Source organism: Phyllobates terribilis, unplaced genomic scaffold, assembly GCF_046119375.1.
Source record: "Phyllobates terribilis strain yellow unplaced genomic scaffold, ASM4611937v1 Scaffold_6371__1_contigs__length_44964, whole genome shotgun sequence".
Lineage (NCBI taxonomy): Eukaryota > Metazoa > Chordata > Amphibia > Anura > Dendrobatidae > Phyllobates > Phyllobates terribilis.
This window is the reverse complement of record NW_027369114.1, coordinates 20844-40754: the sequence shown is the minus strand read 5'-3', so window position 1 is coordinate 40754 and position 19911 is coordinate 20844. Positions and strand designations below refer to the sequence as shown.

Genomic DNA, 19911 nt, shown 5'->3' with positions numbered 1-19911 from the left:
ACATTCTTTAGTTAGATTAAGGCAATCAAATCACACGATCCACATAAGGGTTGTTCCCAATCAGGAATGATGACACCCGATCCCTTTAGTCTATTCATTAATCTTTGAAAACGGGAATGATACTTTGAGATGGTCTCCGTCTCTGTCATCCAAAAGGAATGAAATTCCCTTTGAAGATTGAACTTGCAATTATTCTAGAGAATTTAACTTCTCATGAACATGTCCAGTATGGCCTTCCACATGGTGTTGGCAGTAGGATGCTCATGACTTAAACAAATATCCATTCTGGACAATCTGTTGAGGATGAGTTGTCTGGCTTTTGTGTTCTTCTCTATAAGGACGTAGTCTTCTGGACTTCACCTTTTTCAACGAATATCCATCATTGATAGTCCAAAGTTTGGATGTGGCTAGTCATCATTTGTTCCCACCAATCTATCTGGCCTTCTTCGAGGATGTGTGATTTGTTGATGGAGATTCCGAGCTTGAGATCGTTGTTGTTCTTGTTGGATGGCATGGTTCTGGAACTTCTTTTCCTGCTTTGATACCAATTATAAGATCAGTGATGGTATTACGTAGGTACATTTATGGGCTTTCTTACCTTTTTTGAGGAAGATACGAAATAAACACGTTAAAGTTCACAAACCGTGAAAACCTTTGTAATATTGTACATAGATAAAAACTCATGTACTCTTATTTATTAAGTAACGATTACAATAAGGATGGAATACACAATTCCTAGTTAGTCTACTCACTCAAGACTCTCTTCCTTACTCTAACAATCATTTCCTAATCTCTCAAGACTAGCCTAATAACGTTTTTCTAATAACCTCTATTTTCACACATAAGAAACACACCTACAAAAATTAACACTTTTAACTATATATAGACAAACCGAGTTGGGCTTCACTAACCAACCCTAGTTATATTCGGCGGCCCTAATTAGCCATAGTGCCACATCAAGCGAATCTTCACTTTCATATTATAAATAATACTATCCTAAACAAAACAGTTAGGATAATCTCCTCTAAAGATCTTGCAAACCAACTATATTATTATCACTTGAATGTCTCACGCATGCTTATCGGCTTGAACAACTTTGGTGCTCCCGGGCTTTTCTTATTTGGAAGCTTGTATTTCCCTTTCCGTCATTGGGTATGGAATCCCAATAGCTTGACTTCCCATCTCTTTTTTACGATGCTAAAGTATCTTCTACCTACTAAGATAGTCTGCAATGTGTTGATCGACTTAAGATATTAGTAGTAGGTTTGTTAGCATCGTCAAAACAAGAAAAAACAATGGGAAAGAACTTCGCATGGACGGGTCCTGAAGTTTATATTCCCAACAGTCACTTTTGGCGATGCTATAGGGTAAGATTGGTACTCAGCTCTTGTTCTCTACTAGTTGCCACCCCCAAACTAACGGCCGAATCAAAGTCACTAACCACACCCTAGGATCACTCCTTAGAGCCATCCTCAAAACTAACCTGTGATATTGGGAAGTTTTACTTTCTTGTATAGAATTTGCTTACAACAGATCAGTCCATGCGGAAGCAAAGACATCTCCTTTGAGGTTGTCTATGGGCATAATCCCTCACTCTGTTGAATTTGGTGCCGCATCCACTACGTGAGAAGGAAGACCCCAAACTCTGCAAGGTTGTGGGATAGACCTGGCAATCAGATCATTCGGATCGGATTCGGATCGGGTCATTCGGATCGGATTTGTTCGGATCATTTTTCAATTCGGATCGGATCGGATCGGACCGGATATAGTTCGGGTTTGTCTAATTCGGATTCGGTTCGGACAGAGACCATTCGGATTGAGTCGTTTCAGATTCGGTTCGGATGAAAGTAGTTCGGGTCAATTCGGATTCGGATCGAGACATTTCTGATTCGGTTCGGATAAAAGTAGTTTGGATTAATTCAGATTCGGATCGAGACATTTCGTCGGTTCAGTTCAAGAAAAAGTAGTTCGCATCAATTCGGATCGAGACATTTCTGATGACAAGGGAATTTATAGTGTTCTAAAAAACGGTAGGCGGAAATGCGAGCTACTGTGTAAATCCATACTTCTATTTTCACATCATATCTACTCATTCCATACTTTTACTTTTCCTCGATCCGGTTCCGAACTACGAGCTACTGTGTAAATCCATACTATTCCATACGAGGTTAACCTCTTTGGCTCGTTTTTTATCAAATAGGCATATTAGGTCGGTTTTTCTCAAAACTGAAACGGAAACTTCTATTTTCACATCATATCTACTCATTCCATACTTTTAATTTTCCTCGATCCGGTTCCGAACTACGAGCTACTGTGTAAGTTCATACTATTCCATACTCATTTATCTATTTTAGTATTGTTTTGAACAAATGCTCATGACAATATATACGCTCTCGGTCCTCTTCAGTGTATTCGGACTTCGGTTCCCTTGAGCGCGTCCTCTTTATATAGCGCTTCACTTCTCTGCAGCTCGATTCTTCACTCTTCGTGTTCAGTTCCCTCCAGTAGCACTCGGTTCCCTTGCTCATGGTTAAGCGCATTAAGCGCTATTCCTCTCGTTGGACTCGCTCTTGTATCTCTACTTCAGCTCGTTGCTTTCCATGCTTAAACCACCTAATTAACTCAAAGGTCTATCAGTTTCCTGCGATATCTCACTCAATACACATATTAGTTCATAAGGCTGTTTATTATCATTAAAACTGAGGCATTATTGGTTACAAGAACAAAGGGACTAGTTCATATAACCAACACGAAGGCATAGCTGGAGCGTCGCGCGGATCAATATGTGTGACATGCTAACAAAGGTCGTCGTGTCATCTCCTTTGAACTCGACGACTATGTATGCGTACATCTACACAAGGAACGCCCCCTCCAGATGGCTTTCGAAGTTGGACTTGTGCGGTGATGGTCCCTTCAAGGTCCTTTGTCGTTTTGGCATCAATGCTTACAAGATCAATCTCCCCGACTCCTGCGACGCACAACCCACTTTCAATGTAGGAGACCTCTCACTCTACTCTCCTTTTGACCTTGATGAAGACGATGGCAAAGGGAGGACACTTTGCATCCAAGAAGGGGAGAGTGATAGCACGGGAAACCTCATGACGGCGCAAGAGGAGAAGGTATTTGAGGTAAAATCCAATGGACACAAAACCCGAGCAAGAGCACGAGCAATATCCTAAGCAGTACAATCTATAGTAGCACGCGAGACCAAAGAGGATGCAGCTAGGAAGTTCAAAGTTCAAGTGAAGACTCTTCTCAGCATCAACCGCAATGTATGAATATTGTGAGGATTAAGGATCGCACCCTCACAAGGATTGCAAAGACCGCAAAGTGTCATGTAGCCTGATGTCGCTTTGTGTCATTTAGCTAGCGCGTTAAACTAACTGATTTTCCTTTCTTATCTTTCCTTAGTTATTTTGAACTCTTTGAAGAAGTGCGGGACCCCTGCATGGGCACCCCTGGTTTTCTCATGGGCCTAGACCTAGTTCTTGGACCTTGGGATTTTATCCATGTAAACTTCTATATAAGGGGTGTTACCCCTTAATATCGTCCAGCTTGGAGCTAATATGGAAAATGTTGAAGTGAGCCCTGCTCCTCCTCTTCCAAACCAGGTTGTTGATTACGTCAAGTTCCTCTTACAAACTCCTCCACAAACACATACATCCTCACACTCGTTCATCATTTAATCATCCATAAATACTAGTCCTGAATCCACATATTGTTTGCTTCCTCTTGTCCTAACTCCGCGTCACCCTCACCCTCAGTGATGACACCTTGTTCCATCATCTCAACCACCAACGTCCACCGTTAGAATAGCCGACTACTCCCTTGTCTTGAGCCTTGGAAGAACTACCCCTGGAGCCACGATCCTTGCATGCAGATCATTTCTTATAAATTTTGCAATATAAGGGGTGGCTCCCTGTAAAAATCTCAAGTTAAATTGTTCAATAGTAGTAGTTTTTTCTCATTAATTTCAAGAATGACCGTGCATTCCTAGAAAAAAAAATGTAAAAACACATGAATAAATAGCAACTCTACATAAAGTAAACATATATGTACATTAATGAGGGAGATTTGATTATACTTTTGGTTAAAAGCTAGAATAATACTCTGTATATATAATGTTGTTCATACTAAATCTGAACCGTGTGAAACCAACTCTCAACCTTGTAATCAACTATTATCAAAGGTTTTTGTCTAGGTTTATTAATATTCAGAATCTTTGAATTGGAACTTCATGAAATTTAATCGGCTCCGAACAGACGGTTTAATCATATTCTTAATAAAATGCTTAGAGTTTTGAAAACTAAATACTTAAAATTTTATAATAAGTAATAAATTCAAGTTTTAAAAACCGAGTATTTGAAAATATTTTAGGTTTTTAAAACTAACTAAAAGTTTTATAATAAGCACCTAAAATTCAAAGCTCAAGGTCTTGAGCCGTAACCATAAAAAAAGCAATGAGTAACTAACTATTTGAAAATCGAAACACGACCGATGAACCGGCTATGTTGAGATTTCGGTTACGGTTCAACCAACTGTTGAATCTAGAACATTGAACCAGATGTTCATGAACTAGAATTGACGGTTCATGAACCATAACGAGCATTATCTGTATATCTTTTTTTATACAAGGCTAACAATGAGATCCGTTCGACCTACGTACGACCCGATCCCGCATTATCTCGTTGGACAATGCTGAGTAGCTTGGAGATAAAAGGATGAGCCAAGGAAGTAGATATGCCCGAACCCGACTCCATCCTCCTGATACAACAATCAGGTATTGCAGATGGCAGTCCCTTACAATCGGTGTAACAACCAAACAAAACGGAAGCGTTGAAGTCATCCTCAGTTGTTGAATGTGCTACTATCATGTGCGTCAGTTGGTTACATTCTTTATAGCAGTGCAGCGCCCTTGCACCTGCAAATGCCTGAAGCAAGGAGTCAATATCATGTAAGATTGGAATAATCGGTCAGGGCACATGCCAGATGTGTTTGATGACATTAATGACAGAGAGGTTATCTCCCCCAAGGATAATATAGTGTAAATGAAGTGAGGTTGCGAGTTGTAGCACTTCAAGTGCCGAATACGCTCCCGTGTACGGTGGATCACAATCATGAATATGTTTACGATGTATGGCAATTATTTTTCCATCTGAATCCCTCACAACACATTCCCTCACAACACACCCAATCGATGACGCACCGGTGGGGTGGACTGAAACATCGAAATTGATTTTGAACCGTCCATTTGGCGGGTTCTTCCAAGTTGAGCCATAACGTTTCCGCCTTTTACTGTTAGAGTAATGTTTTCTATCGGAAGCTTCCCGAAGAGTTGTTGTACAGTTATGGAAGTGAAAGAATGCGAGGTCCGTCGGGGATTGGTTTGGGGTTAGAATCCGAAAGATAATTGAATTTTGGTGTAACCAAATATAGTACCATAAAAAGCAAAGTTGTTCAGGATTTGTATTATTGCATAAAAATGTGTTGAAGTTGTCGTTGTAGTCAACAAGCGATGGCAGATTACATTTGTGGTTAATTTTGGATTCAAGTTGGGATGTAAGGTGAAGCGTATATGTGCATTGTAAAAAGAGGTGGGAGGTATTCTCAACATTAGTCCCATAAAGAGTACAGAAGGGTGGCCTGAGTTGGAAAATCTATTGAGGCGGTTTGCAGTCGGTAATGAATCTGTAATTGTCTTCCAGAGGAATGTTTGCATTTTGGGAGGGATTTTGAGTCTCCATTCGTTCTCGTAGATAGGGTTATGTGACTAATATTGAGCAGGAGATTCAGCAATTACAGTCGTTGCCGATTTCGTGGAAAAGTCCCCAGATGTAGAGAATTTCCAAATCATCCAATCAGACGTATTCTTCCGCAGAATGTGAATTTCTATAATTTTGTTCACAATATGTACATGCAGTATGGTAGCTAATTTAAAAGGATTCCATTGGTTCATGTTTTGAATCTATTCTGCAATTATCGTTCTTAATGAATGACAAGTTGGGTTAAAATATGGACTAATGTCCGTGCCTGGAATCCAATTGTCTGTCCAGAAATAATATCATTACCATTCCCCACAATCTAGTGCGTGTCTTTTCTAAAACAGTCTCTGAGGTGAAGAAGTCGAGCAAACTGCCATGATTGATCTCGTTTTGGTTTATATGTGAAGAGATTGGAATTCTGCAGGTAGTTTTCAGAAATGATCCGGACCTATATGTTAGATGCTTCAGAGATAATTTTCTAGAGTAGTTTTATTTGAAGAGCAACGTTAATGTTCGAAGCTTTATGTAAGCCAAGACCAACAAAAGGGTAGGTCTACATATTCTATCCCAAGCAGTTAGCGGTGGACTAGAAAGATGTCACTTGTTCCAAAAGAAATTCCTATTGATGTCGTCAATGTGTTTACAGACGCATACGGCTAGAAAAAAACTTTGCATGAGGTAGTTTGTTTTAGAAAGAAGATTGGATTATATTAGTGTCAGCCTACCAACCTGAGACAGCGAGCTAGCCTTCCAATAATTTAATTGTTGTTTGAGTATGGCTTCATCGAAGCAGGAGTTTTTTACCCGTCTTGGCCCTATTGGAATTCCTAAATACTTCTCCATCCCCGATGTAACTTGAATGTTAAAGATTGGCGCAAGGCGATGTTTTTGAGTATTGCCGATATTGGCTGACGTTTGTACGGAGCTTCTGTGATAGTTAATTTTGATATCCGATATTTATTAGAATTTATTCAGAGTGTCATCGAATGTAAATCATATTTCTACCGAACACGTTTGTCAATATAATTATATCATCTGCAAAAACTAAAGGAATGACATTATCAGTATATCACTAAAAACTGCTTTAACTGTATGCATATAATATAACTATGCCTTAGTATACTCCTTAATTCATAACGTTAACTTTCTCCATGACTGTATAGGAAGTCGATTATGGCGGGCTTGAATATGCGTAGAAAAAGGGCAGAAAAGGCATACAGAAAAAGGGCAGAAAGGCAAATAGATACTCCAATATTACTACACTTAAGCAGGTCCCCGAAAGTGCTAAAGTCACCAATGATATTTCGGTCTCTTACACCAAAAAGAAATCAATAATTCGGTCATGTACAATGCACTTCTCCTCATAATTAAGGAGTAGTTAATTAATTAAAACTGCTTTATTATATCATGGTGTTGAAGATTTGGACCCATGCATTAAACTAACTTGGGGGCTGCTCTGTTGTACACGACAATTTTGTGATCGATAATACTCCTTATCTTCATATTTTGAAAGAATGGAGTAAAGATCTCATGCTAGTGAAGCAAGGAGATCCGTTGTCTGATTACAAACACACAAAAACTACAAGTCGAAAGTAATTAATCAGATCCAGTCCAGATCAATCCGGTTGTTTAGCCTTATTCAAAATATCGAGCAAATGAAAAATGATAATCAGATTAAGTTTGAGGAATCCTTAGAGGACATTGTTATGTAATTGATCCTAGTTTGTAATCTTGTAAAGAGGATTTGGTATAGCACATGTAACATTATTAATGGTAGGTACAACATAAACTTACGGTTCAGAATGTTGCTACCCCGGACTTCGGCTAGTTGGATGCATTTTTGGATTTGGGCATGGAAACGCCAAGTGAGAAAGGCGCAAAGGTAATAACCCAATGCTAGAGAAACGTTAGCTCGTTGATAGTTGGTGAGACCTTCGTATATAAGTTCTCTTGAGAGACAGGATTTGGTTTACCCAAAACATTTATGTCGCTTCCAACTTACAAAGAAAGAGAGAGACTTCCAAGAGAGAAGGAAAGGTCGAGCTTCTTGTTCGAGTCCGGTGACTTTCGTGGTGTTGCTTCACCAACTCTATTGTTAGTGCATTGAGATCCGGTGGTTCGCATTCAAGATTTCCCAGATTGAAGTCTCCAGAGTTGTTGAAAGGGGGCTTATCTCTCCTTGATTATTCTTCCTTCTAGTTCATGTATCTCTCAGTTTAGTGTTCCTTGTTGTTGTACTGGCCGCTTTGTTCTTGTGTAATCGTCCTTTGAATTGGTGTTGATAGTGCATGATTGGGTTGAGTTTCCCATGAGGCTCCGCAGACGTAGGGCATTTTCCTAAACTGGATAATCACTCTTCTGTGTCCTCTATTGCTTTCAAATATTACTTGTTGTGTCTGATCGATCCTTTTGGGATGTAGTGATTTTTGGTTGATTTGCGATATCAAACATAAAACGGAAGTGTAAGAACTCAGACATCGTCGATGAACAAATCAAGTTCACTAAGGAAAAACCAATGTCCTTTAAAGCAAGAACAACAATAGAAATGATATCCAAGGTTCAATGACTAGCAAGAAAACTTCAAAAGACTCAAACAAAGCCACAAGACGGGGCAATCACAAAGGAAGAAAATCCATAATACGCTCTTAAGGAAACCGAAGCAACTCACAACAAACTAAGCACAAAGCAACACTAGGAACTTAAGTACCGGGCACCTTCAACACTTGCGTCTCCTCAACGTTACATGAGACTCTTAGTCTGCATAGTGATTCGAGTCAAATGTCTCATTCTATGGTTTTTAAAACCTAGATCCGCATCTTAAAAACATACGATTTTACGATAAGTCTTTGATCCGTATCTATCATTAAAATATATACATGTCAAAATATAACTCTAGATCTTATTGCATCTCATAAAATCACTAGGATCTTACGATTTTATGATCCACATGCGATCCTAACATCAAAAGTTTCCGAGACACTAACGTCTATTTTAGAGCTTAGTTATTACATATTTCCATCTCTATCACAATTATGATTTCCTTATATGTGCATCTCTCATGATCTCAAGCTTAAAACATAACATTTTGCTGATATATGTGATAAAGAACTAACCAACCCTTATAGAGGATATGTTATATGCGTCAAGCCTAATTTGCTAATATCCTAAAGTTGTTGTTGTTTTTACAATTTATTATACATGACGCGAGATTCATGAGCAATTAGATCTTTGAACTAATGGTTACAATTATACATATATAAAAATTTATAGTTTTATTAATTTTTCTATAATACAACGTTTATAATTCAATATAAAATATTTTTTATTAGGGTTTAAAATCCTACGACTTTACAATCCGAATTTATCATCCGGTTTCAATAATCCTATGTAATCTGATCCTAAAATCCTGGTTTTAGTAATACTCAACTTTAACTTAGACTTTAGTTCAAATTTTTGTTACAACCCATAAAACCTAAAACTTAGGCATTACAACCAACTGCAAGTTTTACAATTACGTTAAAGTTATAGGTTAAGACCCAACATACAAGTCTAATGAAATCCCATCCTAAAATAAATTGGCTTTGATCCCGTCATACACACATCCAATGTCATCTAGGCCAGTTAATACCTATTGCACTCGAGGAACATGTTGGAATAGTATCCTACGACGAAAGTTAGGAGATAACAAGTCCAATATAAAAACTCGTGAATCACTCCCCATGTCGTTAATTGATTTTAGAATGAAACCCCATTAGACTTGTATATTGGGACTACGCTTATGGGATTGTACGTGCACGACCCTCTTGTACGTATTTGAACGTAGGGTCCGTGTAATTTGACATGGTATCAGATGCGGGTTTCAACCTTGGGACTACACGAGTTACTTGAGACATTGACTATAAAGAGAATCAGATTTCTATCCACACTCCTTTAATGTCAACTTGACTAACTAGCCGAGCCCCGTTGCACTTGATGGAGCGCGTTGGAATAATATCACACATTTAAAGTTGAGAGATAACAAACCTTATATATAACCTCGTAAATTACTGCTCATATTGTCAATTAATTTTAGGATGAAATTTTATTTAATTCGTTTATTGAATCGAATTGCTTTCAGGCATTCGTACTTGCACAATCCTTTTGTTTATATTAGACGTAGAAACTGTGTAATTTTACAAATCATTATCCAGATTCTTGGGATTAAACTAAAGCCATAGTTTAGTTACTCAACCTCGAGCCGTGCTTAATTACGTCACTCCCGGTTTTTATCTCTGGCCATGTTCCTTAGTCATGAACGATGATGTATTGTTTTGTTTGTAATGGAATGGTAGAGTGACAGTTTATTACATTATCTAATTCTTCCTCAGTGAATAATATCTTATCGATAACTAGCAGTAGCTAGCACTACAGTTTTTCCAGATTATAAAAATGTTTGCTTGGGTATCAAGGCCGTATTAAATAATTCCTGATTCCAATATATGCAGAGAGAGACAATTTTATAGAGAAAGCAAATCACCATTGTCAGATACTGGACAAATCAACCGCAATCACCATAGCCCATGTGGGTCTCTGTAGTTCCTCCACATTCCATCTTCGCCGTGCAATTTGCTTTTTAATTTGAGCACTCAATCGGATCTCTGCGGTCTCTGTTGTAGATCAGCTTTGACTACCATAAATAACTCACTTTTCCAACTGCTCTTGTTTTTCCTTCCCTTCCCCCCGCTTTCCCAGAAGCTTCACGGCTTATCTTCTCCCTCGCCTTTGTTCAATTTCAATCCCACCTCCAGCTTCACTCGTTTCGTATAAAGGTATGCTTCGTTGAATTTCCTTTTCAACCACCACCTGGCCTTTCTTCTCCTTAATTTCCTGGTCAAAACCCTTGAATTTTATCCACCTGTTGCTTTTCTCGTGTGTTTTTGGGGTTGTCACTTGTTTTGTTGGTCTAATTTTAGGTTTTGGTGTACGTTTCAGAGTTGATGGGTTCTATTGGGAAGATGGATGATTCTTTCTTCTTCGATGGCACCAGCTTCTTCAAATCTAACCAGGAATCACCTCCTAGTGTTTTGAACCAGGACTCGCCTTCTAGCGACTCCTTTGAAGTCGATTATCTTATCAATTCTCCTGATACTGTACCTTCATATGGTTCAGATCATGTTTCTATTTCAAATCCAACGTCTTCCTATGATTCCAACCCTATTTCCGGTGATAGTCCAGAAGTACCTGATTTCTCCGATGCTCCTCTCAAATTCTTGACTGATATCCTCATGGAAGAGGATCTGGATGATAGGCCATCTACCTTACAAGACTACATCGCTCTTCAAGCCACTGAAAAGTCCTTGTACGATGCCATTGGAGAGTCCTACTCTATCCCACCATTTCTGGTTCCAAATGTTCAAATCCCAGATAGAGCTGAATCCCAATTTCATCCTTCTATCCCCACAAACACCATTTCTTCATCTTCTAGCTCCGCTAGCGGCCCTGATGAAGTCACTGTTGACCTTAACACCTCCGATTTCTCCAACCTTTTGAATACCGAAACCACACAAAACAATTTTGACTGGATTCAGAAGGCTTTATCAAACATCATTGATCTGAGCAACCCAGAGAGTAGCGGAATCTCTTCTGTTACACACTCCAGAGGAGGGAGGAGAATCCATCAAAGAGATGACAGCGATGAAGGTGAAGACGGTAGAAGCAGCAAACACACATTCTATGTTGAAGATGAAGTGCAAATGGAGCAGTACGATGATATCCTACTCGCTTGCAAAGTCGGACCATCATGCTCCGACAATGATAATAAACCCGCAAAAACCACCACCAAGGGGAAGAAATCGAGATCGAAGAAACAGATCAACAACAACGAAGATGTAGTTGACTTAAACCCACTCCTTACTCAATGCGCACAAGCAGTTTCAACCTTTGACTTCAAAGGAGCAAAAGACCTTCTAAAGCGCCTCCGACAACATTCATCTCCGTTCGGAGACAACAATCAAAGAGTCGCGCATTACTTCGCCGACGGTCTCGAATCACGTTTAGCAGGTAGCGCATCACAGCTTTACTCAGATTTCCTCAATTGGCAAATCTCAGCTTCCTCCTTCCTCAACGCCTACAGATTCTACGTCAAATCCGCCCCTTTCAAAAGAACATCATTCTTCATGGCGAACAAAACCATAATAAAACTCTCCCAAAACACAACACGTGTACACATCATTGATTTCGGTATCTTCTGCGGTATCCAATGGCCTTGCTTCATTCAAGCCCTTTCAAAACACAAAAACGGTCCACCTGTACTCAGAATCACAGCGGTTGAATTTCCTGAACGTGGGTATCAACCGGCGGCCCGCGTTGAAGAAACCGGCCGCCGGTTATCCGGATACTGTAAAAGATTCGGAGTTCCGTTTGAATACCAACCCATCGCGCAAAAATGGGAGACATTATCACGTGATGATTTCAAGTTCAATCCAGATGAGCTTCTTGTAGTGAACTGCTTGTACAGAGGCAAGGTTCTTCTTGATGATACAGTTGAAGTAGACAGTCCACGAGACGCGTTCTTGAAGCTGGTGAAGAATCTGAAGCCTGATCTGTTCATCCATGGGATTGTGAATGGAACGTACAATGCTCCGTTTTTTACTACAAGGTTTAAGGAAGCTCTGTTTCATTACTCGTCTATATTTGACATGTTTGAAGCTACAATGCCGCGTGAGGGAGAAGAGAGACAGTTGATTGAGAGAGGGATGTATGGGAGAGAGATTTTGAATATTGTTGCATGCGAGGGGAACGAGAGGGTTGAGAGACCGGAGACTTATAAACAGTGGCAAGTGAGGATTCAGAGAGCTGGATTGAGGCAAGTGGGTTGGGATAGAGAGATACTGAGCAATGCTAAAGCGATGGTTAGGGCTAATTACCATAAGGATTTTGTGGTTGATGAAGTTGGTAATTGGATGCTTCAGGGATGGAAAGGTAGGTTATTGTATGCGTTGTCGTGTTGGAGACCTGCTAATTGAGTTTGATTAGTTCTGTTGTTCTTGTTTGGAATTGTGTTTGTAGCTGTGGGTTTAGAATATGATTGTAATATAGACATGCTTTCAGTTGTTCATTTGTTTAATCTTCAGTTTCTGAACCTATTTTCTTCTAGTGTTTGTATTTTGTTATAAATCGATGTATCATGATGCTACTTTGGAAGTAGACAAATCATTGTTGTCAGATGAGAAATAAGTTGTTATTGGATATGACTAATTCTAAGTCCAACCCCATCTCAAGTTGTTTACTCCCTCCGGATACAAATACATGTTATTATAAAAACAATTTTTTTAATATAAATACATGTCATTTTAACAACTTTTTTCTAATTTTACCACATTTACTTCTATGTAATCATTACACTAAAATCTATTATATAAAAAAAATTTTACCTTAATTTGTGTAAAATTTTGTTTAAAACTATGTATTTGTATCCGGAGTAGTATAATAGAAGATAATAGCAAACATGACTTGGCATCCCTCTTGGTTTCACATAACATAGTATTTTCTTGCTAGAAAAGGACAAACTGAACACACGAAATTGTACAGACTTTTGCATTATAATTGTAGTAGTCATACCAAAAAGTGCGGTGTTCAGAATAAGGATGATTTATGTTACTCCATTCTCATCAGTGTCTGTATGTATCTATAAAAGTTGGTCTACCAAAAATTGCACAAGCAGTACGATTTAGTGACAACATTGTACTACAGTCTAATTCAGTTTTTATTCATCTATCTATATATGTAGATATATCTATATCTATCTATAAAAGTTGGTCTACTCAGTAAATGTTGTCACTAAAATTGTACAATTCGGTCCCTTGATTTGGCCTCAAAGTATTAATTTATTCACATTAAACATATCCTCTTTTGTCTTTGATGATAAAGTAGTGGTTTATTTACGTTAAATATGGAATTAAACAATCTCATTGTTAGGCTATATAATAGCTTGATTTTTACATAGTATTGGTAAACTGATAGTAAACTAGCTAAACCGACCTTATTTTTTAATGTGCTTCCCCAAATTAGAAAAGTTTAAGGTAACTTGAAAATTTATTTTCCGGTTTTCACTCTAATTGATATTAATTATATCTCTTTTGATAATTTTGTCAGTTTTGTTTAAAGTTTTTGCTTGTAATGCAGAACAATTGACTAAATTTTTAACAAAAATTAAGCATAAGCTCCAATATGCTTGTACGATTATAATTTGATTTCTAAACCACCATACAAATATGACTTATAATCTTAATATTTAATCCATTATAAATAACAAAATAAAAGAAGATAATGAGAGATTGGTCCTCCAGGATATCTGATTTATGTGCCTTATCCGTTACATATTCTAAGCAATTCTTGCATGATCATGGCTAATATTGATCAGCCATTTAAAAAAATTGAGATTCATTTTCCAGCTCTCCCTGACACTTTGATATTCGCTCCTTCAACTGAATTAATGTTATTGCATAGTAATCATTCCAAAGATAAGATAAGATGCAACATCAAACCTGATTTGAATAAGTTATCCTCAATTCAGTACCTTTCACCAGAAGTTCAGTACATGCAGCATTGCATTCCAAAAAGGTTAATACGCAGTAGTATTATTCAAGATTCACTCGAAACAAAGTTCGAATTCCAGTTATAAAACTCAGCAAATATATCAATATCACTAAACATGTATACATACCATGATGATCTTCTCAAGAACACCATTCTCTGGCATTCTGGAACATCTTCAACCACGGGCTCGGCCCCTTCTTATCAACACTCCACCCCTTGGGATACCACGGAAACTGCCACATCATAAAGCACCGCTCAGGATGAGGCATCATCGCCAGGTGTCTACCATCCGGCGAACACAGCGCAGCAATCCCCAGAGGCGACCCGTTCATATTAAACGGATACTCTTCCGTCGGCGCACCGTCATCGTCACAATACCTAACCGGCGCCAACTCAGCGTTCACCACCTCATCCAGCAACCCACTCTCCGGAAAATACGCTCTCCCCTCCCCGTGCGCAGCCCACACACCCAGAGTGCTTCCTTCCATACCCCTAAACATAATCGCCGGCGACTCCTTGATACTCACGCTCGTGAACCGACACTCGAACCGACCGGATTCGTTGTGTACAAACCGCGGCTGCGACAGGTCACCACCGCTGATTTCCGGTCCTGGAATCCAGCCTAACAGCGCCATCAACTGACATCCGTTGCAAACGCCCAGACTGAACGTATCCGGACGCGAATAGAATTCTTCAAACTGTTTCAGAATCGGAGGGTTGAAACGGATCGAAGCCGACCATCCTTTCGCGGAATCGAGGACGTCGGCGTAGCTAAAACCTCCGGCGAACACAATCCCTTTGAAATCTTTCAAGGAAACCGAACCTTTGAGGAGATCGGACATCGCGATATCCCACGGCTCGAAACCCGAAGCGTAGAACGCCGCAGACATTTCTCTATCTCCGTTCGTACCTTCTTCTCGGATCACAGCGACCCTCGGCTTTGTTTCCGCCTGCATGTATTTTTCGTCGGTGTGCGATGGAGTGAACGATAACGACCAGGACGGCGCGTGTCTCTTTTTCAACCCGTTTTTCTCAGATTCGACGCACGAAGCTAGGCTTTGGCATTTCTCCAGATGAAAGCTTGTTTCCTCCCACATGTCTCGTAGCAACGCTGTTTCGGTGTTCAAGTGACTGATACCGTCGACCTTCAGATCTATGGTCGGTGTGGAGGTGACGTGACCGATGACATCAGCGATGATACCGTCTTTTTGCAGATTCGAGAGTACGAGGTTGACTGAGTTCTTGTTGACCTCGAGAATCAGTCCGAGCTCTTCGGAGTATAATGTATTGAAGAGATTGTTACCGTTTGAGATCAAGTCCAGATTAACTCCACAGTTTCCGGCGAATGCCATCTCAAGGACAGTGATGAGAATTCCACCGTCGCTGATATCATGGCCTGCTGAGATCAAATCATCCTCCAGAAGATTCTGAACTCCGTTGAATACTTTTTTCAAGTAAGGAACGTCGATATCAGGGCATTCGTTCCCAATCTGGTCAAAGGCCTGTAGGTGAAAGAAAAAACAATTAGTAAAATAAAGAAGTGTGTACGTAAGCTCTGTCTTTCGGAAATTCAAATTTTCTTATACCTGAGCAAAACAAGATCCACCAAGTCGACGATTTCCACTGCCCAAATCAATATGCAGAAGAACACCTTCATCTCCAAGCTTCAAATCAGGAGTAACAATCTTGGTGATATCCGGGCAAGTAACATAAGAGCTAACAACCAAATTCCCAGGAGCTTTAACCACCTCATCTCCAGAACGAGCAGCCATTGAAAGACTGTCTTTCCCACCATCAACAGCAATACCAAGCTCAATCATGGCATCTGCAAGAGCTGTAGCTGCATCATACATTACAGCGCCTTCACCATCAAGCTTCGCAGCATACATCCAGTTCACACTCGCTTTCACATCTTCAAGGGAAGTAACTTTAGCCCAAACCAGATTCGTCAGCGCTTCACCAACCGCTAGTCTTGCCATGGCCTTTGGATCAAGCAGACCCTTAATTGGCTGCTCGCCAATCGAGCAAGCTCCACCAGTAAGATCAGTATAAGTCTGTGCTATCACTGCAACATCAGATAACGGTAACTGTAACGGTCCTACAGTCTGCTGCTGAGCTACTAAACCACTCACACAACGGTCAACTTTTGTTGTCAGGAAACGCTTTGAACCTACAGAAGGAAGTCTAAGAACCCGCTTCAGAGTCTCAAGAACCGTAATCCCAGGAGCTATATCAAGTGGCTCGGCGTGATTAGCAATCCTTTTGAACTCGAACTGTTTCTGAGGCATGTCACCCAATACTTTCTCCAATTCAAGGTCAACAGCCGGTGGAGACTTCTCTCCAGCTAAACTATCAACCAATACAATCCTCCCTTCACCATTAATAGTACCGATTACAGCCATTGAAAGCCTCTCTCTATCACAGATCGATTCCAGCATTCTTCTACTTTCAGGCCTAACCAATATAGCGTCCTGCTCTTGATACTCAGCGCCCCATATCTCCAAAACAGACATGGTATGATCACCAACCACAACAGCTCGGATATCAATCTGAGCACCTTCAGGATAAATAATCTCTTTAACAACATTACAGTTGCCGCCAGCGCCCTGATCATGGATACTAATAATAGGGTTTTTATCACCCATCTCAACACAAGCACGAACAACACGATACAGCTTCTGCGCCATCTCAGCATCTCCTCTCTGTACTGCATTGAAGTCAAGCTCTGCATCGTTCTGACCACTCACCATACTCGAAGCAGCGCCACCTCCCATACCTATACGATAAGCAGGGCCACCTATTTTCACAACCAACATCCCGATTTCTGGCTCCCCTTTAGTTATATGGATATGATCAATTTGACCTATTCCAGCGCTGAACATAATAGGCTTCAGCCATTCTCTCCTCTCCCCATTAGGAAGTCTCATGCCAAACGTTCTTGTGTATCCCTGAATCATTGGCTCGCCAAACTTGTTACCGTAATCAGACGCGCCGTTGCTTGCATCAATCAGAATCTGCAGAGGTGGGGCTAAGTTTGAAGGGTAACTGAATGATTGATCCTCCCACGGGGCATAAGTACCCTCCATATTAAGATTACCTACACAATAACCAGAAGTAGACGCAACAACAAATGAACCTCTACCTGTGGCATGGGTATCCCTTAATCTACCACCAGCGCCAGTTTCTGCTCCAGGGTATGGAGCCACAGCACATGGGAAATTATGGGTTTCGGCTGTAAATAGAATGTCAAGATCGCGCTTGTCAATATCCAATGGGCAGGCTACACCTGGCATGGTGGGACGCAGCTGGTTCACAGGGAAACCCTTTATAGCACTAGAATTGTCCTTGAAACCAATCACAGAGTTGTTGGGGTTCGCCTTCAGAGTACTCTTAACAATCTGCATTAGAGTCTGGTCCATGGGCTCTCCGTCTATAATTACTTTTCCCATGAAGAACCAGTGCCTGCTGTGCTCGCTGTTGGACTGAGCAATATCAAATAGCTCCACGGTTGTAGGGTTTCGCTTAATATCATCCTTGAAAAGGCTCGTGTAGTACTGCAAATCCTGCTCGTCAAACGCCAGACCCATTTTCTGGTTTATCTCTTCAAGGGCCTTTCTACCCATCTCCATTACTGGCACAAGCTGAACTTCCTCTGGAACTACGCTCGTCTTGAAGGAAGAAAGCTTCTGGGTGTACACACATTCAGTCATACGGTCATGAACCATAGCAGCGAATTCAGCAATCTGATCATCTTGTAACACATCATTGGTAAACAGAAGATATCGGCGGGACATTTCCATACGGTTGACCTCCGTGAGCCCACATGACTGACAGATAGATACAGCATTTGTAGACCATGCTGTGGTGAAAGACAATCTGGGACCCACCTCAACAAGAACAGCACTGCAACCTTCCATTCTCTGCCCATCAAGAAAGCTATCAGTCCCCAAATTCTCAGGTTGGTATGTCTCTCCAAGGAGCCATCTCAGTGCTTTGAGTTTCTCAGTTGTGAGCTCTGCATGCAGCCCAATATTGAAACACTGTTCGGTTTTGATGCCGATTATGCTGGTAGAGATTTTCGCCTGGGCTGATTTCAGCAGCTCTTCAGACCCAGAATCTTGGAGAAGAGGGATTCTGAAGAAGTGTATAACCTCTTCAACAGATTCAATAAAATCCTTACTCGATGATGTGCTTAAATCTTCAGAAACCACTGCCTTCAGCTTTTGACAAGAACCAGTAATTCTCTTTGCAGAAACTCCATCAAATTGACTTGAACATCGAGCTGAAACCCGAATATGGCGCCTGAAATTCCTCCCATTAATCCTGGTTTTCGGCAAAAACAGATCACTCTGAGTGCGAGACCCCTGCAGCACATTCAATTAAACTAAAATGTTACAGAAAACAGAGAAAGAAAAAATCTATAGGCAGGAAACTAGTGATCAACAGGGAGGCAAAGGGAATTAAGGACGGACCTTGGCAATTTGACATTCCAAAAGCTTGAATGCTGCCAAATCGGACATAGAGGTCATCCGTATCGCCTGCTGTAAATCACAAAGATTAAATCTAGATTAATGACTTCATCCTGTTCAACAGAGCTTAAGTAGTGCATACTGTTTATTTGAACCCAGGTATAAATTTGTCCTTATTTTATTCCAATACATCAACAAACAAATAGCTATGTTACCCTGATACGGATACGGATAGGTCGACACCCATACGTATCCGATACGGATGCAGCAATCTCAATTTTACAAAATTTGGATACGGCGGGGATACGGCACTTGAATTATATGTTTTTAGAAAGGTAATGATATGTATAATAACAATAAGAATAAATAGACAACCATATAGTATCTTAATACTAGCAAATATGTTATGAAAGCAAATACAATAAAATCAGAAAGCACAACTCTACTAACTTCAATAAAATCATATAGTATCTGCTTTCTTAATTAAATTGACATATTATCAAAGTGGATATTTCTCAAGCACATCACTACTAACTAGGGTTGAGCAATCGGATCGATCTGATCCGGTATACTGGATATCCGGTACTTGTTTATCGTGAAATCTCGATCCATGTCCGATCCGGTATAAGCCGGATATCCGGCTGAAACAGTTCGGATCGGATATTTGAACCGGATTCCGATATATCCGTTTCACTGAAATCCACATTAAAATTTCATAATATCCGGTTCACTCAAAATTCAAATTGGTCACTCAAAATTCAAATTAATCAAAATACTAATGATAATCCATAAGTATGTTACTATTACATAATAAACGTCCTTCAAGAAAAACGACCTTTGGCGTGATTATGCGTGAATAAATTAACATGTTCTTTGTGTAGCGAAAATTTAAGCACACACCAGCCACCACATACTAAATTCAATTTGATCACTGAAGAATGCATCCAAGGAAAAAAAAGCATAACAATTTGATCACCTAGTCTCAACAAATTTAAGCACACACCAGCCAACACATACTAAATTCAATCGAGTATCATTAAATTTTACAATAATTCTTAGCACTCTGAATGCTAATCAGTGTCAAATTTGTCGAGACTAGTTGT

The 19911-nt window shown here is 40.0% G+C and overlaps 2 protein-coding genes across 2 annotated transcripts; one reads left to right on the top strand and one right to left on the bottom strand.

Moving 5' to 3' along the window:
• The first annotated feature begins 10756 nt into the window (after positions 1-10756).
• On the top strand, positions 10757-12766 carry LOC141250903 (uncharacterized). The gene has a single exon (XM_073670158.1). It carries the CDS (start codon positions 10757-10759, stop codon positions 12764-12766), a length of 2010 nt encoding a protein of 669 aa, XP_073526259.1.
• A 1713-nt stretch (positions 12767-14479) lies between these two features.
• LOC141250902 (uncharacterized) lies at positions 14480-19420 on the bottom strand. Its single transcript, XM_073670157.1, has 6 exons — positions 19395-19420; positions 19229-19286; positions 19024-19119; positions 18812-18880; positions 15926-18703; positions 14480-15841 (listed from the first exon to the last, which is right to left on the bottom strand). The coding sequence occupies exons 1-6, from the start codon at positions 19418-19420 to the stop codon at positions 14480-14482; spliced, it is 4389 nt and encodes a 1462-aa protein (XP_073526258.1).
• Positions 19421-19911: the final 491 nt, after the last annotated feature.